Consider the following 27,965-nt stretch of genomic DNA (forward strand, 5'->3'; position numbering starts at 1 on the left):
CTCAGCCTTTAAATGATCAAAATACACACAAGGAAACTTAATATGAAGCAAAAATCAAAATGGCTATATTCACACAAGACACAATTCACTTTATTATCAGCTATAATATATCTACAGTTTTGAAAGTATTCACAGTATATACACAGAGAAAATATGTTTTTCTTCAGATATTACAATTCAATAAAGATATAATTAAAGAAACTTATTTTAAGTTTGGCTGCTTTCATTTGTATCACTTTGTAAATATACCAGTTTTTGAGTTTCTACCGAATATGAAATCTTAATAAGCCATCAGGAAGTACATCATGCAATGTCAGCAATTATTCAAAGGTAGCAGCTGAAACCTTCAGCTCAGAGAAGAGTTGGGCATGGTCTGGGCATGGCAGGCCATTGTTAACACACAATAGGTTGCCCTGGCCTCCCATGCTTTGCCTGATCAGAACATTCTGAAGTCACTGATAGGTAGCACATTTCTTCTTGTAGTAATATTGAAGAGGTTCGCATTTAATTCATGTAAATAATAATAGTAATCCAGTTTCTATAACAAAATCCACCTAAATATTGATAATGAATTTCACAACTACAAGTTCTAGCATACAGAAGTAGAAACTTACTTTTCTACTTTTGTAGCATTACCTGGAACTAACTTCATCACGTTACAAATAAGCTGTACCATAATTTTTATGTATATCAACCAACAGACATGTGAACATAAATCATATATGGAGGGAGAGTGGAATGTTTTAACCTTAATCATAAAAAAGTGATATCAAAGAGTTGTGTTTTAGTCAAACATGCTTCATACATTAGCATACAGGGAAACCTATGGATCAACTAAATTTCTTTACAATTAAATAAAAGTAGATGTGACAATTTTTAATGACAAATCACACTTGACTGCACAATCTCATACAGTGAAAGGATCTAAAAGTGATTACAATGAATGAAACCAGGAGATATACATGTAATCATCACACTACATAACCCTCAAGGTGATATAGCTCATAATATAAACCGTACATAGTGTGATCATTTCCATACAATCACAAGCTTTTAACATGGTTGGCTGAACAGAGGTTAATGAGTACTATAGCTGACTTTGTACAAGTATAATGAATCATACCAACATGCTGCTATTAAGCATATCATTGCATGTACTATGCTCACACAAAGTGATATTCACAAATGTTTCAAATATTTAAGGAGTGAAATTCGATACAAAGAATATACCTTACATCTTACATGAATTGTGAAATAGCATAAAACTTTCGCCCTTAAAAAAAAAGCTCTGGCAAACAAAATTATGCCATTGAAACTTACACATTAAAAACTCTGGGCAAGAAGTTTGCCAGAGTTTTTCTTTTACGCAACAGACCCAAGAAAATATTGAATATTGATTATTGGTTTCAACATACAATGCTCACTTTATAGTATTTGTATGTTTTTCGAATCAATTTTTAGAACCCAGGCATTTATCAAGGATGGTAATAAATGTGATGTCAGTCATATTGTGAAATTCTCTTTCAAAACCAAACATTAACTACACTGTGTCTTGCCTACTTCTGAAAATTCATAGTCCCCTCATTAACTATAATGTAATCAGCAAGCAAAATTCAGAAAGTCTTCCAAGATAAACTAATGTATGACCTATATTGACCTTTGACCACCAACACTACTATAAATAATATATATGTACTCTTACATGCATCAATGACCCAATATTAACACATTGACCAGTTTGAATGATAATTCACAATAGATTTTTGTGACAATGACAATTACTTATACCTCTATTCATAATCTGTTTTACATTTTAACTAACAAAAAGCTTGTTTGCCTATTCTGTTGAGAAACTAAAACCAGATACCTTTTATGTTAAGCCATTCTATTATTTCATTGCAATCGTGCCATTTTCAGTCCATTAACATGACAATCAGTATTTTTTCAATTTTTCTAGCAATGGTTTTACTAAAGAAAATAGGAAAGAAATCCTTGATAAAATCTTCCTTCATTACAAACATATGTCTTGTTATTATTCTGTAAAACAATAACAAATATTCTGTCAACATTCATTATATTTAAATAATCACACACACACACAAATGTATTCCGATAAGAAATGAAAAAGCAAATTCTTTTTATTCCCCTATTTATGATATGGTTTAAGAATGCAAATTACACTCTAAAGTGAATTTCACAAAATCTTAAAGATAATTATATTTTGTTTGTAAACCTCACCATATTAGTTACCGTATATGAGATACTTTTGAAAATAGTTCTTACATGCATCGTACATTGTACTAACAGAATTTTGTCATGCAAAGCAGCTGATCATGATGCTAAATTTGACATGGAAACCTCCTTTTTTCAAATCATGTAAGCAAAGCTAACAAAATCACCTATATTAATGCATACAAAACCTGGCAGACTTTAGTGCACTTAAATATTCATTGTGGTAAGATCCATTAATATATTCTTGAGAAGAAATATACATATAAAAAACTATTCATGTGCGAAATATATTACACCAGACAATAACATAGATATTTGACAATAACATAGCATTTTATGCTTCTCAATGGCATTTGAAATAATATTCAGTGATTTGGATAATCTCCAATGACTATCACAATGAGGTTACTTGGCTTATTCTATCCTGTCAACACTCTAGGGTAAAGATTCAGTATCCTAGATGCCCATCAATCATGACACAATTGGGATTCGTGCTGGGATGTTTCAGCAAAATTCTCTGAATACTATATTTGAACATTACCTCAATTGAGTTATATTTAGACTAAATGCATTAAGATAAAAAAAAATTGCTTGATTTCAAAATGGTTGTAGAAATACTATGGACTCTTTCTTCAGCTAACATGGCATTAGAGTGTCATTTCTGGAGTCTGCTAGTAGCTACTAGCATCTCCATAAATTGAAGTGAATATGGTTACCATACCTGGCTGTATCATTTGACTGTATTATTATATGGAAGAAGCTTTACATGAACTTTATTCTTGACCACTAGCTTACGTGCAAATTGTATCAATTAAGGGCCATGGGATGATTCAGTATGAAAGAAAAATAACTTAGTCATCCCAATGGAAAAATAAAACTTCATCCACGATCAGGTAATAAGTGGTCAAGTTAAGTAACAATAACTTGAAGTATATCAAGATGAATTGTAGATTAAATCATATGTTCAAAATGAAAAAATTAATATGCTTGATTGAGAAGCTGGTATTACTGAAATGACTCATCTTGTAAATGCTATACTATTAACCATCTTTCCTATCTTTTCCTCATTCCTCAGGATATTTGCTTTGACTGCAGCAATGGTGTCTACTTGGTCATCTATTGCTTGGTCTAGCTGGGCTAGCTGGGCTTGAAGAGGTTCTAACTCATTGTCTGTAATCCTGTTAAAGAATATATCCATAAATACATACAGAAGTTATAGAAATTAAGAAAGAAAATGTTAGAGAGGTTCAATTTTTTTTTGGTTGATATTTTGGTTTGGAGTGTTTTCAATTTTTTTTTCCATACATGTATGGGGCAATTAAGTATTTTCTAGGCTTCTACTATAATAGTGCACACATAAATTATGGGTGCTATTCTATCTGAGAAAATTTTACAGTGGTGCACTTACTAGCAGTGATCAGATGGGCAAGTTAGTTTGACACATCTCCTTGACCATGCAGTGCTCTTGCAGCAGAATAATAAAAAAAATGACTGATATCAATCACCCGAAACTTCCTTTGAGAATTCATGACATTCTTCATTGTTAAATGTAATTTCACATAAAAATACTGACACAATGTTTACATTGGGAACATGCATGTTAACATAATGGAAGAGTGCACTGTGGCTGTGATAACAGCATTTGATCCATGGGTTACCAAACTCCCTATTAACATGATAGCATGGTTCTTACCCCTGTTCACGTTTGATTGCTAGACCATGTTCTTTATTCTCTCTCTGCCACATCTCCAGTTCCTTCTGCATGCTATCTACATCTTCCTGGAGATAGTCCATGATCTTTCCTAGAGGATTGGCACTTCGGGTCAAGGTCTGTATAGCACTGCGGAGCTTCTCTACTTCTCGCTGGACTAGCTCACGTTCTTTACGTCTGGCAGGATCCAACACCACAGGCTTATCCTGTAATCAAAACAACACACATACATGTAGATACATCACTTACACTATCACAATCATAAAAAGAAGATGTAATGCTTTCACATACTTTGACTGAAAACTATTTCTGTCCATATGCAAATTACATCACAGATAAAAAGGTTCATTAAAAGCTACAACAAAAATGATATATCATCTAAAGAGGATGTTGCGCATTCTCAATCACAACCTACATATTAAAGATGGTAATATCAAATTACTTGCTTGTTTTCAAATTATATTTCTTAATAAAGACACTTAAAAGGAAAGATGTGAGATTTAAACTGTACGTTTGCTTGCATTACCTTTCCTTGAAATAACATCATAAATGTATGAATTCCCATGCTTTTAATACACTGATTGAAGTAGAACATAGTAACTTACATCTTCCTTATTTTGTGATCCTTCCAGCTCTTTCTTGGTTTCTAAGATCTTCTTAACAAGGCCTCCATGTTCACCGTCATCTTCCATAGACTCACTTGCTTGGGGCTGCAACAAAATCATATCACATTTGTAAATGAATTAGAGTATTATCATACAAGGACCCTTAGTCTGTAGTCTGATTTAATTTAGACAATGGTCTAACTCTGTGCTAAAATTATAACAAGCTGAACACATCAATATTTTGCTTACATTGTATATTCATTATCTTTACTTTTTTATTCTTGATACTAAAATGAAGAAAAATTCCAAGAAAGTTTTGATTTGAGTGTACAATGAATTGATAGATTGAACCAGTACTGATAGAGATGTGTCACAATTGGCTATCCATTGTTGAATAGTTTAACTTAAAAACTGAACCTTAGACCAGAATTCAGATTATCAATCATGAATAAAAATCAACAATGCTGTATATACTTTATCAATGCAATATAAGATTTTTCAGCTAGTAATGAAAAAATAATAATACAGCAACAAAACATAATCCAAACAATCTAATACATTGGGTGTCCTACTTTTAATCAGAAAGAATGAATATTTGAGCAATGGGGGAGGGGGGTGGAGAGATTCCATTAAGTATTTTAAAAGTTTTTTTCTCTCTCTCTCTGACCAGTTAGCTTTCTGTCAATAAGAAAGATTTGTGTAGTGTGTAAAGGCCACTGCACACCTTACGACCCGACTGGTCGGCGACTGGCTTGCGACTGGGTGAGGGGAGATGAATCGCAAGGCAGTCATAAGCCTCGACACCGCACACCTTGCGACCCGATCTGCGACTCACGCATGCGCTTTTTGGCATAGCATCTGAGAAATTGCGCTTACAACTGCGTATGCGCGTTGTTTATCATAATACGCGTTATGCAACTCTGCTGTCTGATTGGCTGGAGGTTGGATTGAGCTCGCGATCCAGTCATAAGGATTTGACATGTCAAATCCTTATGATTTTCCTTGCGACTGGTCTCTGACTGGTCTGCGACGCTCAAGCTGACAAGAGCTATGACGTCACATCTCCCCTCACTCAGTCGCAAGCCAGTTGGCGACTGGTCGGGTCGTAAGGTGTGCAGTGGCCTTAACAGACATAGATTTCAATCATTAATAAAATATCTTACCCTTGGCTCATCTTCCATAGATTGCTGTGTATCCTCTACTACAAAGATGTCATCTTCATCATCTGAATTATGACCATTATCAACAATCACATTAGATACCTGCTTACCACTTCCGATCCTGTACAAAGAGAAGAATGACAAAACAGCGAAAATACAGAAGTTATATATAAATTTCTTGATAATTTTTATTACATATAATTACCAATAATATAAACCTGTCATTAATTAAAAAATACTAATAAATCAATATGAGGAAAGTAGTGCCCTATTATCACTATCAAAATTAAGTTTATTTTTTAAAATATATGCAAGTTGGATATACTGAAAAGAACAAAGAAAAATATATCAACTGCAGTCAGTTAGTACATGCTTTTATCTTAAGTCACTTAGATAATAGTTTACTCTTTGGAATACAGGAATTACTTCTTGATAAACTTCAACATATCCAAAATTCTGCTGCAAGACTTATAACTCGAAAAGGAAAGTTTGAATACATCATCCCTATCTTATCTGACCTTCATTGGCTTCCCATTCAATCAAGGATCAAACATAAACTTCTCATATTAACATTCAAATGTATTCATGGTATTGCCCCTGCTTATCTGCAAGAACCCAAGCGTAATGTCCGTTCTGGCTCACAAAATCTTCTCTCTGAAATTACTGTCAAGACCAAATAATATGGGGATCAGGCTTTCCAAAAAGCTGCACCAGCACAACAAAATTCTCTACCACCAACTTTACAAAATTCAAAGTACAATTAAAAACCCACCTCTTTCCGAATGTTTATCTTAGTCACATGTAGGTTTAATCCATGTTTAATATTCTTTGATGTTATGTACAATTATTTGATGTCTAATTTTAAAATTTACAATTCTAGCCACATTTCTCGCTTTCCTCACGCATAGAGACTGATAGGTTTTATGCGTATTAAGAACTTTATCATTATTATTGTTAAAATATCTCACCTTGAAGTATCTTCAGTAGAATCTTGTTTCTTGAGCTTTGGAGGGGCAGGTCTTGCACTGCTGGGACGGGCCATCCTGCGACTATAATTAAAAAAAGATCTAGATTTGTAAATTGTTCAGCTTCAATGTCATGTTTACGTGACAAGGAGACTATGCATTTGGTCCACCCAAAATAGAATATCCTACATTCTTCATATGCAACCCCAAGATATTTATATGAAAGTTGCAGACTTTGAAAAGGATCCATTCCCCCTTTATAAAAAAAATAAAAGCAACCATAAGAGAAATGGGAACATAAGGGTCAAATGAAAACTCAGTTATAATCATCAATAACTTCTTCATGAAATTTGATGATGTAGAAATATTTGGTATCATGGAATGACTAAGAAATAAAAGGTAATAAGAACTCCTTGTACCAAGAATAAAAGTAACACAGTTCAACTACCAGGCTAAAAAATTTTGCAAAACCAACCAACACAAAGATCTAGTTAAACATGATTCATTAGCCAGGCTGTTTATCATGCCAGACAAGAGATAGATGTTTGGACAATTTCTCAAGTCTTAAAAAATCACCCATTTCTGCCTTCAATATCTTCATCTGGATGATTATATCTCGGCAAAAAAGTCATATCCCCTGGACTGCCTCGACAACACGTACTATCAAAGTGTGATAGACCTGAAGTGAAACATGCTATTATGCAGCAGATATTTTTTTTCCCATACATCAAAATAACAACACATCAACATCACAAGAGACCAATATCTAAAATACTAGAAAAAAGATTCAAACAAGAGAAAAGAGGTCCAAATGCCTAGACAGCATAAATGGGTCACAGCATTGAGTTCCACCCCCCCCCCAAAAAAAAAAAATTGGCAGCGGTTTCTTAAACAGAGCAAGGACAAGCAGGAGCTCTTCACATTTTTAATGAGCTCCTATCAAGTATGGCAAGTAAATCAGGGGAGCGTACATCAACATTTTTGTCTGACAAGTTGTCAGATCTGACATCTTTTCTTGATTCTGATTGGCTGAGAGGCACTGTTACTATAGTAACTGTCGGATAAAATGGGACTTGTCGGATAAAACGTCCGACAAGTCCTTTCATGAAACGCTCCCCAGGAGTGATTGTCACCATTGGAGATAATATCTACTCAGAACTCAAAATAGGAACCTTCAACCTTGAACCTTGTAATAATATGTTGTAAAACATTTCATGTGGATAATTTTCAAATAAAGGAAGGTTTGGGCTTTTATATGAACATGGACCTATCAAGAAATGGACATTTATCAGTTATTTAGCGAATTCACTCACATGTGACTCATTGTCCTCAGAATATTGAATTTCTCTTCATATTAGCCTACTTTGATTGTATGATGGTCACTGTCAATTAAACCATGGATTGAAGAATCAGTCTCTGATTCAACATTCCCATTACACAAACTGCATATTTAGAAGATAATAAATCACTGCAGTTCTAGTTTACAAGTAGTAATCTTAGTTCTGTGTGTTTTATTTGGAAAAAAGGTATACATATTTCAAGATAGGGGCTATATCATTGTGAATGATTGTTTATCATATACGATCTCATTTTTTTCCAAGATTCCTCCCAATAATAGTATTCCAAAGATTAAATTATACCACATTTATAATACTAACACCATCAGTTTCTCAATTTTGCTGCTCAAAATCTGAAGCGTTTTGATTGAAAAGCAAATTCTGAAACAGGATATCAGCCAACAAACACCAAGACCAAAGGACCGTTTCATTAACATCTTTCTCCGACAGATTGTCAGATCTGAAACCTTTCCCTGATTTTGATTGGTTAAGAAGCACTGTAACTATGGTGACTGTCTGATAAAATGGGAACTTCTGACAAGTCTTTTCATGAACCGCTCCCCAGGAAACTTTTACTTTGTAAATACGGTAATAGTAGATACAAGTTGGAAGTCACTTTTGTCAAAACACGTTCTCATTAAAATGTACATGATAGGGTGACAATGAATATCATTGCATCAAACAAAGGCTTACGTTACTTGTCCATCTCTTTGTAGGTCCATCATATAAAACAGCATTAAAGGTTCTACTAAAATTGAGACTATTTCATTCCATGTGTTTTCTTCACAAGCAAAGTGTGGTACTGTATAATGCAGACGTAGTCTTTAATGGATGAGACAGATTGCCTTTAAATATTAATAGATCTTTATTACCTAAATTCTATAAATCTTGAATGATTAGTATTACTGACCTAGCAGCAACCTGTGGGGGTAAAGCATCATCTGCTGTAAGTCCACTTTCACCATTGTCTTTACTTGTCCTAGATCTGTGTTTGGCACTCTCCTGACGTCCACCATCAAGTTCTAAGATTGGATTGAATTGAATTCAAAATAGTAGAATCTGCAATGCAGAATTTGTATTCCATTTGACTAAACATCTACAAACAGGATAAATATATTAAATAGAATTTGAGTACAAAGACTCACCATAATACATATTAAGATTTGATATCCAATAATCTTAATGATTTTTTGTCTGAATATGAAGTAAATTTGATCTTCAACTTTACAGCATGATTCTCCACACCATAGTATTACCACATGCACTCTCCTGGTATTTTACCTATACAAGTGCACACCTTTATAGGAACCTTACAAGTCTAACCCACATTTCTCATTTTTTAGCTTCAAGAACAAAAAAAAGGAAAGAACAGCCATTCATGGCATGCTATTGCTCTGACATTTGGCAAAGTTCTATGACTGCATTGCTGAATATTGTTAAAGGTCACAGGTAACTGGTAATGCAACAAGGATACATGCAATTATGCAAATGGACTTTTGTCAATTGTAATCCATTTATTCAGTTTTCACTCAAAAAAGCAGACTTTGGTACAGATTAGTAAAGCTTAGATAAAGGGTCAGTAACTTGAATTAAAACAACTTTCATCTAACATTCTGATATTACAAGAGTGTAGTGGTCATTCAATGTTTTTCACTCATTGGAATTCAAATTTGGCATCTGACACCCTTTCTTGATGTTTCTATCTTTAGTTATAACAGCCCTTTGTGTACAGACTTTACAAATTTAGTAATTGGCTGTTACAACGCTAAAGAAAAAGATTATATCCTGAAATTTTCAGTCCATTCTATTCTTGAGAAGGGGTTTTATAATAGGACAAAAATAGGCAGACATTTTCATTTGACAGGGCACCCTATCAGAAGAAATTTATTAAAGACACATCTATATTTTATATCCTTCACATCATAACTGTATTAGGTTACACACATTCATCTAGTAAGGAATTGAAAACCTTAAGATACCATACTTTTTCTCTTGAGCTGCTGCTACTTCTTACCTCTTATTTTGACATGAAAAAGCTCAGAATTACCACTGAAAATTTGATTATTTTGCCCATACATAAACAGAAATTACATGTCCACAGTTTCTCTTTTTTATTAGATGTAGTTAAGTAACCTGGCAGAAATCTTGATAGTACACAATACTCTCATCTTAAATTTATATTATGATGCTTTAATTTTCTAATTATTCATCAATATAGAATTTAAGTGGTAGATTACTGGAAATCGAATAATTTCAAGTCTCCATAATATTGTGCTCATCTACCAATGCTTTCCGTAGTTTGTTACCTGATGATCAATTCAACAGCAAATTTAGTACTGTGCAATATAATATATTGGCATGAATAAAATCACTATTACTCATTGAATTCTTATAGATAGGGGGAGGGGGATTTTCCAGTCATGATTCTGCTGCATACAGAAATTTGCTAGTAAAGCTGGTGCTCACATAGAATGTAAAACAGATTATTTAACAGTACAACAAATAAGCAGGGGTGTGGTGGACTTGTAGGATCCTATGAAAAAATATATCGTTGAAGGAGATTGATTCCCACATCCCATGCCATTACCATGGCAATGCAGGTTCTGATACATTTGGAAAATGGGTCTTGCACGTCTTTATTCCATGACCAATGTTTATTCAAAATTTCATGAGCACTAGTCAAAAACAATTACTTCACTGGGAAAACAAGTGATTTGGGGAATAAAGTGCAAGAATAAACAGTGTATTCATGTAATCATGGTTGCTCTACCTCTATTCAATGAAAAGTGCAGTTTGTAATAGATAAAACAAAAGAAAAATGATAGAATATCACAGGTAGAAAAGAAAGAATAAAGAGGTAATGTTAATAAAAGTTGCAGGCAAAATGATACTAGTATACATGTGCATAACAGATAAACAGGTGAAACAATCTCATAACACTTTAAAATAAGATGAATACATAAAGGAAAGGTAAGTAAAAATGGCCAATACAAAATGACTTCGTATTGTAATTCCATTGAAAAAAACTAGTTATCTTCCATTTCTTCCTGCTTTTCAGGTAAAGACTCAAGAAAGCAAATTTCAACAATATCAACAATAATACTCAAAGAAATTATTCATAAACAATTGAAATTAAACAATATATATATTGACAATAAAGTTATCTTTACTTATTTTTCAAAATATTTACTAATGTTATAAGAAACATACACAGACATAATTTAGTCTATTGGATATCTTCTATATCAACTAAAATGGTTGAAATCCATAATCATAGCAAGAAGCCAGATGAAAGAAAATAAATCAATAGAAACAATCCATGTCAATAGGTTCAAAGCATTATCATAGATACTAAATCTAACAGGGAAAATAAAATCACACAAGTAAACATAAAAAGAAAAATATTAGTAGCAGATTTACATGGAAAAAAATGTTTAACTGATCCTACTGGAACATTGCTTGAATAAGATTTTCCTGGTATAATCTATATTTTACAATTTGTATTTAGTGACAAACAAATCTTCAGGCAATCTTGAAGTCGAAACTGAGAGGATATCCCTCTTTAAATAAAGTATCTTTGAAGATTTAAATCTAGAGTACAGAAAATTGAACACACACATTATGAAACATAATGAAGAGAACACAAGAAAATCTAAAGCCTGTCTCAAGCATTGGTATATAAGGCTTAATAATGTGAACATTATTGGACTATGTATATATTTACATATCAATGGAATACTCAAATCTCACTGAAGTACATTTAAAATTGTATATTTTTATATTGATTCTCTATTGCTTATATCATGTCAATGATGTCCTTCTGACAATTATCTCGCACTCTTAGTCATTTTATACCAGAAAGCTAAATGGTGATGTATCCTGACATTTGTTGTCACATTTCATGTTTGAGAAATAATTTCTTTTCTAGAAAAATACTTATAAAAGGTTAGGTACATGTACCTGGTTTTTTTTTTTTGCTGTATTAATGGTTTGAATCAATGATGTATTTCATGATGAATTTTTCAGCATGTGTTTTATGATAATACTTTATCCACCAAAAAATTGAAAAATCTAAAGATTTACCAAAACTTACTACAGGCTTTAAAGTTTCACAATATGATTGTTAGCTAAAATGGAAGGGTGTACAGAGATACACCCTTATAAATGAGAATAAATGCTGTCATACCTCCCTCTCCATCAGAATCTGTTGCACATAAAAGCATAACAGAAATACATACAATTTTCAATTAAGGGGTGAAATTAAATACATGTATTAATAAATCCATTAGTACATGCACTGACAACTGTGAGTATATTTCTGTAAATATTTTCATTAGGGTTAGTTGCACTTGGGCAGGGGTAATTTCATTTGGATAAATATTTCGGAATACATGCACAATATATACATGTGCACTGTGAAAAACACAAGTATATTCATGCAAATTTTGTGAACTTAATTTGTAAATCATATAATGTGCAAGCTCCCAGTGTGGGTTTGCAAAGCAGGCATCCTCCTTACAGTTAGCGGATATGATACTAAAAGGTATTAATAAGGATGTACACATTAACTGCGTAATAATTTTTTTCTAGTGTTCAAAAAGATATTTTAACAATACCTTTCAAGAAGAAAATCCATCACCATGTCATTAAACTTGATAAAAATTGCATATTATGACAAAAACCCATTGGGTAATCACTCTTACATACTACACAATTACCATTTCCAGACAATTTCCCTATTACAAGCAATCCATCACTTCAAGTTATTTCCCAAAAGAAAATTGTTAGTATGACCAAATGCAATACCAGTAACAGATGGAAACAATATTCATGTATATTTGATATAGATGGCAATACCTTTAATATTTCACAAGAGGTAATAAACAAAGAGATGGCATTTAGGGACTTACCATCACTATCTTTAGTTGGTCTTCTTCTGCTACCTTTTGCTGATGAAGGACGAGGGATCCGATTACCACCTCCACCATCTTCACCCTGTTATCAACAAAGTAAAAATAATTTCATCACAAGCCCAAGAAAGTTAAATGATGTACTATCATGTTTTATAAACAAACACATGTATCCAAACAGGCGCGGATCCAGGAGGGGGCAAGCAGGCCCTGCTTGTCAAAGAAAAAAATCATAGATCCCCACTGCCCCCTGGTAAGCCATGGAGCTGTCATTGTATCAATTAGTTTTAAATTATAAAATTTATTCTTCCTTGTACACAACAAGGTGAAAATCCAGTGGTTTAGACCAATCTATTGAATACAAGGTTGAAGACATTGAGCAGAACAATTAAGAAATCATCTGTGATGATACTAAACAGGTTAGGTTATCTCATCACCAACTGAACAGCACTCACAACAAACTCCTGAAAATATACAACATTCAAAACACATTTTGTCAGGTCACTATCCTATCAGGAAAATGTCCCTGGCAGGACAAGTTTTGAGATACAAGCCTAACCTCGGGAGCATTTCATCAACATTTTTTGTCCAAGTTAGCATATCTGACAACTTTCCTGGGTTTTGATTGGCTGAGAAGTAATGTTACTTTGGTAACTGTCAAATAAAACAAGACTGAACGGATAAAACGTCAGACAAGTCCTTTCCTGTATTGCTCCCCTGCCCCACCCTCCCCGATAACTATCCCACTGAAATCTTCTGGAGAGTTGCAATGCTATGCCTATTACATTGAACTTTCATGTTATTCATATAATGTCTACCCCAGCTCATGACTGAGGCACTGTTTGAAAAATCACATTCAAATAAGAAAATAAACTCTTGCATAGGAAAATCTGTGACAATCATCATGCTCATGCTATTTGGATTTTTTTAAACATAAATATTACATCACAGCTGGCATGTAATGTAATTATCATTGCTGATTATATATCATTATTCTGCAACTGTCAATGCAAGGAATGGAAGTAGAGTAAGGACAGGGAGGGGTAAGATATCAAAGCCACTCTAAATGTTTTGTTTTATCAAGGCAAATGTCATACACCTAAATAATTTGTGCCAAAATATATCAACCTCCAAATCTGATACTTTCTTTCAAACAAATGTCGTAACCCCACATAGTTTATGCCAAATAAATATCAACCTCCAAACATGATACTTCATTACACCCAAAACAATCCAAAGTTATCAATTCTACGAGTTGAGAGCTTTTGAATTGTCTGCTGTATCTCATTCAATTTGATATCATACATTAAGTAATTAGATAACACATACAGGCAAAATCACATTGAAAGTTATTCCTGAGATTGTTCCTCCCAATATATTAGAAAAGAATCCAACTGTGACTACATCAAACCAACACTAACTTCAAATGTTACATTAACAAATGTTTTTCACATCATTAACTGCAATGAAAGTGAAAAGTGGGCTTCATATTGAAGACCCTGAAAAAAGAAAATGTATTAGTGTGTGATGGAATATCAAAATGGATACACATGTATCATACAGATCAAAACAAGTGATCCAATCCATGACAAAGTACTAAATGATTTATGAAAACCCCAGGAAACATTGGAGTATTATAAATACTCGTACATGGATATCACTCCCTTTTCACAAGTGAACATTTAGGCCTATATTCAAAGTTGCCTGCATAAGTTAATTCTTTAAAAAAGAACAATAACCATCATTGCTTTCATGTTTATCAGCTTTATAATTTTCAGCTACCTACTTCCCACCAATTAATGTCAGGTAATGTATGTAAAATGAAATAAAGCATATTACATGTACATGTAAAGGCCTCCATCACAATCAAATAACAAAGTTGAAGGGACTATTGCATCCCTCCCCTTCCCCCAATCAATGATAGAATCAAGTTGGCAGACATTGTTTGTCATATCAATAACAACAAAAAAACACATCATAGCAACAATTCTGCATAACACGTCATCTATTCCACATGCTACTCACCATCCAAATATATACCTAATATATATTTTGTGAATAAGGATAAAGTGTTAGTTCATCTTATATTCATTTATTTAATGATTGCTTAATAATGGTAATGTATGTGTGGTCTCATCTGTTAATGGCAAAGTTGAGTTATCTACAGTATTTCTCACACTGGGTATGTATCATGCATGTATAATGTAGCTCCTTATAAAACAGTATTCAAACTGTAAATAGCAATCCATATCAAAGCAAGCTTTAATCTATTTCCTTATCAATTTTACACCATATTATGTAGAAGCCATTGATGAATAAATCAACCAAATTCAATACACTGACTTTTTCATGTTCTTTGTTGATGAATATCATCCTGTGTGCTAGTTACTAAGTCATATCATTAATAACAAACTTATGTAAAAATACAAGCTTATTTTCATATTTCCTATTTTACTGATAATTAACATGTATTAGTACAAACATTACAAGTTGAACATGCTTACTTTATAAAGAGAAAACAAATGGTTGTTAGTGCACCATGATATGCCAGTAAAAGAATGACTAAAAACAATGGGTGACTTTTAAAAATGGTGAAATATTAATTATTATGTGTCAACTTATTGAGAACATGTTAAATGTATTAGGCATCAGTGATTTTTATTTCTAAAATAATAACACCAACAACAATATTGATACCTCAGGTACTGCTGGTCTTAAGTCCTGCTAGATTTGTAGAAAGGAAGTAAAGAGAGTAAATAAAGATAAATATATAATATTGTTTTGATGCAGTGACTTTAATAGATGATAGATATGCACAGTAGTTTTTCTTATAAGACCCTCTGGAAAAACTTTGAGAATAAAACATACACTGAAATTCTTAAACACTAGCTAGCACTGCAAACCATTTTAAAAAACATTAAAATACTAACAATAAATATGACAAATTCTCATAAGAAGTTCTTCCCAAACTCAAACTTAGAAATGTATCAAACAAAGCTTCTAGAACTAAAAAACCCCAGATACACTGTCTGTGGATAGAGGCAATAACCCTTGTCACTTTAATTGCAACATACACTCAAGCTGCATTGTACTATCAAAATTATTTATGGACATGAAATAAAAGTTTCAAATACCAAGTAAACTAAATGAATTGAAACTACCTAATTAATCAATTTTTAAAACTATTATGTGTTCATACACTGTACAAGTTGCACACAGAATGTTCCAAAGACTAGTATAAGATGTGTACAGGGGTGGAAAACACAAATTCCCTTTTTGAAATTTCAATGATTACACTTTAAAAAAATCCTCCTTTCAAATGTGTGCCCCAACACAATTATTATACCAAATATGTGTAAATAAGGAAAAAAACGATGAACGCACTGATAATCTGATGTATTCTTCATTATTAAGTAATAGCATTAAGTTATTTTGTTAAATAAGCTATTATTACATGTATTTGTTGAGTTTACAATTGTAGAATACTGCAATATGATGCAATCTAGAAAAATATAATTTGTGATGCAATGAAGTTACCACACATGTTTTTTTTTCAAAGTAATATCTACTTTGGAAAACAGAGTATATTAAGAAATTGATGCAATGACAGGTGATTCCCTGAAGTTTAATTAACAAGTGGAACGCCTTTGGCAGTCTCGCCTGCATTACGCGATTCGATATAGCAGCAGTGCAGACTTTGAAATCAGCTATTGAATAATTATTCACAAAAGACAACATTCATATGATAATAAAATACTCTGTCCATTGACCAAAAATGACCTTTGACCATACTCATATGACTTTAGATGTGTGCAATCAGTCATACTTGATTATCCTTATGTCTATGTTTCATGAATTAGATCTATTAATTTTCAAAGAGTTAGAATTTTATACATTTTAATGCAAAACAATAATTACACTTTCTGATTCTTGCAGTGATTTTAACCTTTGAATTCTGTATGATAAGATTTTATTGCAATTTCTCCACGATTTCACTTTTGTCGTTGAGAATTTCTTGTGTAAAGTTGAGGTCATCAGCAGCACAGTGGCGTGATGTCATAGGCTGCAATTACACTATCAGTGTCGCTCCTCTGAACCCAGTTCGGTGTTGGAGCTCTGTTCAGCAGCTTTTTCACGCTCTCAACACCAACACCGAACTTGACATCGCCCAATGTTGACGACGACGCAGCCGTCTAAAAAACGGCGCCTATAGACTCGCTCTGCAATGCAGGCGAGACAAAATGAAACTCTGACAATTAGAAGCTACTAAATGTAAAAGGGATATATAAATACAAGTAAACCATGTCATCTCACGTTAATCAGCGACATTCTAAAAATGATCTACATCTATAGATGGCAGCAGGTGCTAATAAGTTGGAATGTTATTACATTGTCACATCTATATATGGCAGCAAGGGATAGAAAAGGGAGTTTGAAAAAGAGGGGTGGGGTGCACATTTAAGGTAGAGGGAAGGACAAAGGAAATGTTGGCACTGCACACCTATAAATAGACATTGACATTATCAACACCATTACACACCCAAATCCTGTTAAAATTATGTATTCATAAGTCTCACTATTTCCATCCTAATGTTTAAGATAGTAATTGTCTTTTTTACCATGCTAATGGTTTACAGTCTTTGTTTCGTTTAACTATTTCAAAATTTGTACACGCTACTTATATGAATAAAAGATATATAGGAAATACATTATAAATTTACAATTTCATTGCCAATCCTTATTTGGGAAAGTGTGACTTCCTTTTTTTCTCCATAAAATGTCTGTATAAGTAATTCAAAATGAAGCACAAGATGAATTGAAAAGTTTTAAGGAGATTGAAAACCTTGGACTTTTATTAAATGATTTCTTGTATTTCTGTATCACATTATAAAGTGTGAATCATTTTTTGTGAGCAAATTCTTTTGTACTGATATTAATAGAAGTACTGGTAAGTACTGTGATTTAGAGCAGAGTTCCACAGATTGATCTCACTGATAGAAAAGTTTGAATTGGAAATTCATTTTTGTGACAGAGCTATAATATAGAATACCAAAGATTATATTTTAAATTTATTAGCAGACATAACACTGATATCACTTGCTAGTCACACTAATGAACTAGGAAAACACTGTTACCAGAATGGCAAACTCAGGCCAAATATGCATTTTGAGACATCACTATCAGATTGTTTTTAAGGATTATTTTTCTTATCATATCGTTTAAAAAAGGTTTTCTATTATGCCTTGCAATTGATGGGATACATTGTATCTATCATAGATATATAAGGACAAATACTATGTATGGGCTGCATATACAGTGCGTCCCAGAAAAAAGGAAACTGGGATTCCCATATCTTTTTCCTTCAAAATCAAAATTAATTATGATGTGTCATTTACATCATCATACAATTCAATTATTCCTCTACATTTTGATACCTAACATGTGATGAGCACTTTACACATTAATGAGCAAGAAAGGTTTGAAATTTCAATATCAAAATTAGGCTGTGCAGAAAAATTGGAACAGATTGGTTCAGGATATGACAAAACATGCTTATTCGACGATGGGCTCATTAGCGTTTCTTTTGTATTCTGTAAGTTTCTATCACTGATCCCTGAAATGAGAGTGGATTCAGATCAATATTTACTGTTTGTAATCTGCCATGCATGGATGATTTGTTAAGCTATTGGTCTCAAATTAAAGATTAGATTACACTCTTACCATAAGTATTAAATTCATATTAAGAAAATGTTTAATAATTGTGAAATTTATCTATGAGTTTCCTTTTTTGTGGGACATACTCTATAGAGGTTAAAAAGCACACGTTAGTAAATGAGTGCATTACACAACAGTTTTACCTCTGATTCATCACTCTATACATCATGCAAGAATAGAGTTGGTAACATTAAGAAGAAAAGGAGACACGATTAATATGCATGCAACAATGACAAAAGAATAATAAAATAAATGCATAATTTACAATGAATATACTACAAATTAATTTAGTACTTATTTCCTTTGGCTCCAAACACCCCATTTACAGAACAATTAGCATTTCTAGTTTTCTATTAAGCAGGAAGCATGCAATAAACTTGAGATACTTGTTCAAATAAATATTTTTCACAAAGTCTACTGTATCTTAATGAAAAAGAATTGAAGACTGAATAATAATTGTAGCACTTCACCACAAGCAAGCACTACTAGTAATAGCTGTTTCAAATAAAATAAAAAATCAGAATGAAGCATTATACTGCCTACTTAAAACACACTGGATAGAATTATTAATACCATAGACAGCAACTAACACTATATGAAGATAAAGTTTAAGTTTATTTACATTAAGGATGTGTTCATTTTAAATAGCAACATGAATCATGATACATAACGCAGATATAACAAGAAACAATTTCTGCATATATTTTCCTCTATTCCTGGTCGTAAAAGTACAATTCTTTCAGATGAAAATTCCAAATGGAAAAGGGTGCATTTTGAATGATCAGCTGTGATTTTATGACCTTCAGCACCATGAATTCAACAAAATGCAAAACTAAACACAATTGAACTTTTCAGACGCCTTTATTGTGCTATCACAGTAGAAGCTCACGCATTGCTTTGAAAAACGCCCATTTTTTGAGCGCAAGGAATTTCAAGACAATCAACATATAATCAACTGTAAATTTTCGACCATGAATGTCACACTGCTGATCCTGTTTGTGTTCTGTAATTGTGTTTTGTATCATGATTGATGTTGCTTTTTAAATTTGAAAATCAACCTTGAACACACCCTTATATCATCAATACTCACCTCTTCTTCCTCATTTTGAGCTTGCTTTGCCTCCTCATCTTTTCTTCTCTGTGATGGATTTATAAATATTTCAGACAATTAATTCCAGATTTCATTTATACAGATCCATGGAATATGGAAATGGGGAGAATTACTGAGGAATTAGGACACATCAATCAGGGGGGAAACAAGATTTCAAATTGATCTTCATATTTGTGTCAAATATACAAAACATTTGTGTAATTGATTTATTCATTTATTTCAACTATAATAGTTCGACTATTCTCCATAAAACATGATGATGCTCGACAACAAGTTTCTATGATACAATTTATATATGCATTAGAATGGTCATTTATCATGTTCTTATGTACCTAGTCTTGACCCTCAGACTTATAACTGCAGGTTTTACTTTAATTAAATCTAGACACTTGGTTTAGAATCTACTGATTGTGTGTTTGGGGTCCCATTATCTTTATCATACTTACCCTTCTTTCTCTCCTTTCCCTGTCACGCTCTTCTCTTTCCTTTTCTTTATTTTCCTCCCTCTCCTTGTCTTTATCTCTGCTTCTCTCTTTATCTTTGTCTCTACTCCTCTCCTTATCTTTTGATCTGCTTTTCTCTTCCTTGTCTTTAGACCTGTCCTTTTCTTTGTCTTTACTCTTTTCTCTATCCTTGCTTCTCTCTCTATCTTTACTGCTCCTTTCTCGATCTTTACTGCGATCTCTGCTCTTCTTATCTTCTGTTTTCAGTCTGTCTCTGCTACCACTTCTATCCCTATTATCTGAGCTGCTTTTTCTTTCCTGTTTCGAAGAAAACAATGAACTAGTATTTCATTTCATGAGAGAAACATGTATACAGGAAACTACAGGAGAACATACATTATATGGAGAAGCTGGTCTAAATCAACAAAAAATTGTTTATTATATCTACCTTTTTGTTTACTGATAGATATTTTTTCAAGGTCAGCAGAATAAATTTATATCTCCTGAAGTTTCAAATATTGAAAGACCAAATGATTATGATTGTGAGAAATCACAAATCTTCAACATTAAATGCTTCAACATAAGTGCTTGTTATTAAAAAAGCCGCAGAGCAAAATGTGGAAAATGTCAACACAGCTACAGAATGTTAAATGTAACCTTACAAGATATATTTTTATATCAGTATGAATAAAAATGTGTTCATTATTGTGTATTACTACAATGAACATTGACTGAATATCATATTATATCTTCTCCATGAAGAGCTTAATAGTGAGCATAGCAGGGAATAATGGGACACAAAAAAACACATTTAAAAACCAAATTACTATAACAAAATCTGGACCAGTCTTACCTTATCTTTATTCTCTTTATTTCTTTTATCTGCACTTGTATCTCTGTTTTTCTTGTCATCATCTCTCTTTGGCCTTGGGGGTTTACTTGAACTGCCTTTCTCTCCATTAAGGACTTTCTGTACTGACTCTGAACTATCCATCTAAACACAAATGTAAGAATAAACAAAACACACACTGGAATATTGAGCATATGTAACACACATATGGGATAACAATTTAGTTCTATTCTATGACACTTGTTGGTCATTAAAAATAATGTGTTGCTTGGGCTTAATTTATTCTAATAATTCAAATCCCACTGAAATCCGCAGTTACACAAATATATACAGCAGAAATTTTCAATTCACCCATCATTAATAACTGGCGCATTTTGGTACGTCCTGGTGGACTTAAAGTCCTTAACATGCACAGCATATGAGATAAAGTAAAGATACATTCTAAATAATAGCCTTCATAACTGTTTCATTATTTAATTTGAAGCAGGGATTACCTGTTCAAAAATCTACTAATCAGCCATTTCTTCTCCTAAAGTCTCAAATAACTTCCAGATTTTTAAAATGACTTATATGGAATGAAAACTAGCAAATCAATGTGGTGCTCATCTGGCATCTTGCAACAAATTATGTGAATTTTGAAAAATACTATTAAATCAGCATTAAAAAAATTTTGAAGGGCCAGATGGGCTAAAAACTGATTAACATGTAATAAAAGATAACTCACCTTCTTAGATACAGCTATTGCAATTGTTTGAAGGAGTTCATTTGTCTTATCTGGTTCATGCCCAGCTACTATCTTGGATGGTTTTACTGATAATGTTTTACCAGTCACCATTTCTATAGTGCAATAACAAGCATATTAAGAAATTAAAGACATATCCATTCCATTCAACCATCACTGGGCTGAAGTCATCAAACATGTAGAATAGAGATGAGAGAAGGTCTAGTTGGAAGCAGTATGATACCAAAATTTAAATTCATGCAAGTATTTTCCAGAGGGGCACAGGTCCAAAGAAAAAAAAGTCACATACAAGTCATTGCATGACAATACAACAGTTCAACCAGTCCTTTTCTAATAACATACATGTCTTTGGTTTGTAATCTTTCATAAAGATTAGAATCTGAACACTAGGGTCCGTATTCTGAAGTCAGGTTTAACTTAGACTACGTTAAACTCTTGAGCTAAAATTAAGGGCAGACAAAATCTCAAAACTTCTGTTTACTTTGGATATTTCCTATGTTTACTGTTTAGTTTCCATTTGCTTTAATAATAAAGAATAATAGTTCAGTTATCGTTCCCAGCAATAATGACTTGAGTGTCAAGAGAGTAAATAAATTAAATGTGTACTACCAGGTAATAGATATTTGTACCCCAGTTGGCTATCCATAGTAAAACCACAACCTTAAACCAGGGTCTAATTTAAAGCTGAGTTCAGAATAAGGACCAATGTGTACATCGCAGTTTAATTTCTAAAAATTCATAATGCAGCTAGTGCAATCCCAACGATATGACCACAGCTCTTGTAATGCTATGGTTACAAATACCTTTACGAACACCATAGAAGCGATATTATACCATTTATTGCTATGTATAAAAATTGTTCGTAAATGTATGGTGTTCATAAATGTACATGTATTTGTGGCCATAGCATAACCTAAAACAATAGATGGGCACAAATGATTGCAGCACCTTGTGTTTTATTGATCATGAAGTCAGATGTGATCCTCCTTGGCAAATGCACTCATTTCCATAAAGCTATGTAGTAACAATTGTATTTAATTACAGGACATGCTTTGAACCAATCAGTTGCAGAAATAACACAAAACAACTTTCATACCATTTTCAATAGTGACAACCATGCTCAAAATGCTCATAACATTGAACTACATGTAAAAAGAGATAACATTCATTATTGGGGGTACAAAAAAAACACATTCAGAATTTTCAATAAAAATCTGTTACTTTGTTATTTCCACCATGAAGAATAACTTCAGACTTTCTCAAACTTTCATGATTGTAATTTCTCAATAATAGACTAATTTTTATAGAACTAACCCCCCCCCATCCTATCTTATCATTTGTATGCCCCCCCCCCATGATTTCATTCTTTGAGTTTCACCGAGGTAAGCTTAATCAAGAAAATGCATTCTTTTTAACAAATCTACTTTATTTTATTAAGATTATGCAAGTAGAAGTTCAGTTTTAGATTTTTTTCCCCTGCATCTTCCTCTTTTGGTGGCAAGAGTCACACAGTCAATGGTTAATGCAAAGAAAAGAAAAAGAAATAAAATCTTACCAACAACATCAATGATTTTTTGTAAAAGGGCAATTTTGGCATCTTTATCCTGTGAAGAGAGAAATCAGTTGCACGAAAGTAAAAATGAAATGATGGCAAGCTTCATAATATTACATGTACATATACAATTTAAACATATCTCACACTGATTATAAATATAATTCTGTTCAATTTAATTTCAATTTATTTGGCAAAGGAACACAATAAAGAAGTTACAAAGAAAAAAAGCCAGATACATATGAATGAGCCAGGACCTCTGAAAAGCAGCATATGCTTAAATTTGAGGTCCTAAATGAAATACATAAAAAAATATTAAACAAAACATTAGCATTAGCTAAATATTAGCAATAGCTATACGGTATACCCCAAATCAACAGAAATGTTTTGGCTTTATACCTCCTTGCACAGCCCATGTAATAATTAAGATAAAAGAATGTAAATCCCAACTAAAGGTAAATTATTTCACTAACCTTAACATTTTGGGAAGACATTTCTTCACCAGTAAGAATACCCTTCATGAAACCAGTTGTCCTAATTATCTGAGAATGGAAAAAAAGGCAGCTTTATGAATTATAAACGATAATGCAATGCGAAGATACACCTACATGTATCATGCACAGACAAGAGGCACTACCCAGACTTGAGCACCTTCCATTACTTCAGTTTCATCAGTAAATTTGTAGTCTATGATCTTGCTGTCAGTTTGGTGCACAGATCTACATGTAGCTATTATTTGAATTGTGAAAGTTGTGAAAGTTTACATGTTGGACTTCATCTTGTATTCCCATGTATGTGTTATTAATAGCATTTAACAAAGTTTTTCTTAATAAAAGTATATCATTCAGGCCTAAAGAAATGACATCTACCACAAAAATTCCAATCATTATCCTTTTTCTCAAAATTTTTGCTCGTTTTGTGATAAGTGCCCCCGTGTGACATACTGTATCCTAAAAAAAACCTTAATGTGTCTGGCTTGACAGCACTTTAGGGTGTTTTTTCATAATGAAGGTACTTACAGTTGGCAATCTTCTTTGCTGGTTTGATTTAGTACCTTATGCTCCTTACTTTCTATCAACTACACATTATACTTCCTAATACTTTTTAATTACGGTACTGTAAACTAAAATACAGATGTATTGTTGTGACTCGCGTGACACATTTCAATGGTGTTTTGACTTTGACAAATTGTAAAGTTCAGTTAATAAAAGTGCGAAAAAGAAAGTGGTAAGTTAAAATGGCAATAGGCCTAAGATTGGACAGAATACAAAAAATGATGTATATACAGACAACAGAACACATTTTTATAAGTGTCATTAAAGGGGAATGAAATCTTTGGAACAAGTAGGCTTGTGTCGAAACAGAAAAATCAAAGAATAAGAATAAAGAATGTTTTGAGAAAAATTGGACAAATAATGAAAAAGTTATGAGCATTTGAATATTGCAATCACTTATGCGATGGAGATCCTCCTGTTGGCAATGCAACAAGGATTTGTGATGTCACATGTGAGCAACTTTTCCTTTGACTATAGAATACCCCCAAAATGTCTCTTTTTGCTTTGTCTTATGGTTATACACTCTTTATCCATGATGTATTCTTTAACAAGTGGAATGCCTCTGGCGGTCCCACCTGCATCACGCGATTCAATATAGCAGCAGTGCTGACTTTGAAAACTAAATATAAAGAAATTATTCACAAAAAAACACCATTCATATAATGATACAATACTACGTTCATTGATATTTGACCTTGATCATGTGACCTAAAACTTGACAGTGATACTTGATTACCCCTACATCCATATTTTATACACTATAACTATAGACTTTGAAAGTTATGACCGCAATCTAATAATTACATGTACCTCTAAAATGGCCAAAGTTCAATGACCTTAAATAACCTTTGACTTTCGTCATGTGACCTGAAACTTGCATGAGATGTTCAGTGATACTGGATGACTCTTATGTCCAAGTCTAATGAACTAGACCAATATACTTACAGAGTTATGATGGCAATTCAACAAATACCCCCAACATGGCCAAAGTCCATTGACCTTTGACCTTGGTCATGTTACCTGAAACTCGCACAAGATGTTCAGTGATACTTGATTACTTGTTTTTGATACCCTTAACAAGTCCACACGCGGACCACAACCAAAACTGAAAAAACACCCCCTTTAAACACGTCACGCGTGTGTACAGCAATATATTTGCCTCCCCCTCCCCCGTATATACTAAAGTAATGGGGAGAGTTGTTCACAAGTGACATCACACATCTTTGTCGCATTGCCAACATGAGGATCTCCATAGTGATCACGATATTCAAGTGCTCATAACTTTCTCCTTATTTGTCCTGTTTTCTCAAACTTTCATGGATCTGTTTCTTTGATTTTTCTGTTTTCACACAAAGTACCTTGTTCCAAAGGTTTCATTCTCCTTTTTATAAAAGACATACTTTTTTATGCAAATTTGACACCTCTTTAGGATCATGTAACTTGTAGGTGAAAGGCAATGGAAAATCAGACTTAAACCTCTACACCTTTTATACCAAGGGCACATGCAGGAATTTGGATGAGTCTATTTATTTTGCTTGAAATTTATGACAATCTGTTTTCTTTGCACATGCGCCATCGGCATAACGATCGGCCAGTTTTGTTTGCAATTTTGAAAGCGAGTAAACAACACAGACTTTTTCTCCTGCTCTGGCTACTGCCTCGATGTTGGGATAATTATGCTGTCCGTTAACTATTAGACCTTCATCCATATCGTGGGTGCATGATTTCTTTTTTTTTTCTTTGATTTGGGATGTTTTTGGTACCCCAACCTCGAAGGTAGTCTTTGTTACAGCCTACATGTACATGTAGATCTAGGCCTAACAAAAAAAGCGGGGGGGGGGGTATTCGACCAAAAAAGTGGTAGGGGTGTGCCGCGGGCGAGACAAAAACAGGGACCTTGGAGCAGGCTTATTGTAAAAAGGAGGGTCCTCGGAACGGATCGCCAGCTTGTGATTGCGTATGCATCCCTACGGAACGGGCATGATGCAGCTAGCCCAGCGGGTGTGCTCGCGCAGAGGCGATGGTCGGACAGCGCTCTGCGGCTGCTTTCACCAAAATTGCAGCCCACTGTAGCAGATCAATGCGTAACGAAAATTATACAAAGCTTTGGAGCAGATTTCTTTTTCTTTTCTCGATAAGAAAATGCTACGCTTTGGAGCGGCTTTCTTTCTTCTTTTTCTCAATAAGACAAAAATGCCATGCCTTGGAACGGAAATTTGAATGTAAAAATGGGGGTCCCCTCCACGGCACAAACACACTATACATTATATACTGAGTGCCCCCCCCCCCCCCCGGGACTTCTTGCCTCTTCCTTTCTTTCATTTTTCTTTCCTTTTCTCTTCCTTTCCTTCTGTGTTAAATTTCCTATTTATTTCCTTCATTCTTTCTTTCTTTAAACTTTTTTTTTGTTCTCCCTTCATCTTTTTTTTCCTTCTTTCTCTCCTTCCATTATTTTGTTGTTTTTTTCATTCTCTCCTCCCTTCATTCTTTTCTCCCTCATTCTTTTTCTTTTTTCCTTCTAATTATTTTTCCTTGTTCTTTAATCTTTCCCTTCCTTCCTCTTTTTCAAAAATGAAGGAATCATTTTTTTTCTTTCTTCCTCTTTTTTTTTAACTTTCTGTTTGCCTTTCTCCTTTATTTTACTTTCATATATTCATTTATCTTCCCTTCCTTTCTTTAATTCTTTTATTCATTTGTTAATTCATCCTTCTTTTATTCTAACTTTCTTTCATTTTTTTCTTATTTCCTGAATTTCCTTTCTTTGTTTTCCCCTTCATTTTTTCTTTCCTCTCATTTCATCTGCCTTCTTTCTTCTTTTCCTTTCTCTCCTTCATCTATCATTCACCCTCCCTTCCTTTTCATTATAATTTGTTTACAACTACAAGCCTAACATTGTGTAACCTTCTTTGCTGATATTTTTTTATTAAGATCTGGCTCAGTCAATCCAGCTTGGACGGTTGGACCCTTTGTCAATCCACTCGTGCATCATGCTTTGCCCGTCGATTGTCCCGTATTTCATTTTGTAAAATCTGGTCACCCTGTCTAACGTTAGAACCCTAACTTAACAAAAGCAGATAACAAGTGCAGGGGAGAATTTATCTATGACGTCTGCATCGTAATTTGTTCATGTGCACAGAATCACTGCATGTGGAAGTTAATAAATTGAACTGACATTCATCCTAATGTTTAGCACTCGAGCTACACGTTCGACAGAATCTAGGCCTAGAGATCTAGAAATCCAACTTGTTTACCTCTGTGAAAACGTCGTGTAGAAATCTGAATGGAGGCTTCTTCAGCAGCTTCTCTGTCATCGGTGGTTTTTTTATGATTTTCCCAAGAGAATCCTGGGTTTTCTTAATATATTCCTCTCCCATTATGTTCTAGTAGAATGTCACCTCATATCTCTATCCGAAACTGGGTAAGATAATCCACGAAAACGAATAAGATGAGACCCGTTACTCCTGTTGGTAACCAGTTTTTTCCTAGAAACGGGACGCCATTTCGGTGCCAAATTATTGTAGTTGGAATTTCACAACGGAGTATTTGTCTCCTACTCCACGCCGTAGAGGGCGAGTAA

The 27,965-nt window shown here is 33.4% G+C and overlaps 1 protein-coding gene across 8 annotated transcripts; it reads right to left on the reverse strand.

The window, feature by feature from the left end:
• Positions 1–64: 64 nt before the first annotated feature.
• Positions 65–27,939, reverse strand: LOC121410468 (TRAF3-interacting protein 1-like). 8 transcript variants are annotated; one of them, XM_041602580.1, is made up of 17 exons: positions 27,640–27,939; positions 23,807–23,875; positions 23,337–23,385; positions 21,764–21,876; positions 21,043–21,183; positions 20,193–20,507; positions 19,726–19,773; positions 18,779–18,793; positions 15,618–15,641; positions 12,921–13,005; positions 12,197–12,214; positions 8,921–9,032; positions 6,677–6,757; positions 5,712–5,829; positions 4,549–4,653; positions 3,926–4,149; positions 65–3,410 (listed from the first exon to the last, which is right to left on the reverse strand). In XM_041602580.1, the coding sequence occupies exons 1-17, from the start codon at positions 27,760–27,762 to the stop codon at positions 3,251–3,253; spliced, it is 1,800 nt and encodes a 599-aa protein (XP_041458514.1). In that variant the 5' UTR covers positions 27,763–27,939; the 3' UTR covers positions 65–3,250. The 8 variants fall into 8 exon arrangements, with proteins under 8 accessions (XP_041458514.1, XP_041458512.1, XP_041458517.1 ...); XM_041602578.1 differs by having other exon boundaries at positions 15,618–15,644; XM_041602583.1 differs by lacking the exon at positions 18,779–18,793.
• Positions 27,940–27,965: the final 26 nt, after the last annotated feature.

The sequence above is a fragment of the Lytechinus variegatus genome, chromosome 3, assembly GCF_018143015.1.
Source record: "Lytechinus variegatus isolate NC3 chromosome 3, Lvar_3.0, whole genome shotgun sequence".
NCBI lineage: Eukaryota > Metazoa > Echinodermata > Echinoidea > Temnopleuroida > Toxopneustidae > Lytechinus > Lytechinus variegatus.

Bases quoted from the DNA above. Each gene is read 5' to 3' on its own strand.
- LOC121410468 (XM_041602578.1), bottom strand. From the start codon at position 27,762: ATGGGAGAGGAATATATTAAGAAAACCCAGGATTCTCTTGGGAAAATC. The intron at 23,386-23,806 runs GTTAGTGAAATA...CTCTCTTCACAG, and splicing joins TGTCTTCCCAAAATGTTAAG to GATAAAGATGCCAAAATTGC. The intron at 21,877-23,336 runs GTAAGATTTTAT...ATTGCACTATAG, and splicing joins AAAAATCATTGATGTTGTTG to AAATGGTGACTGGTAAAACA.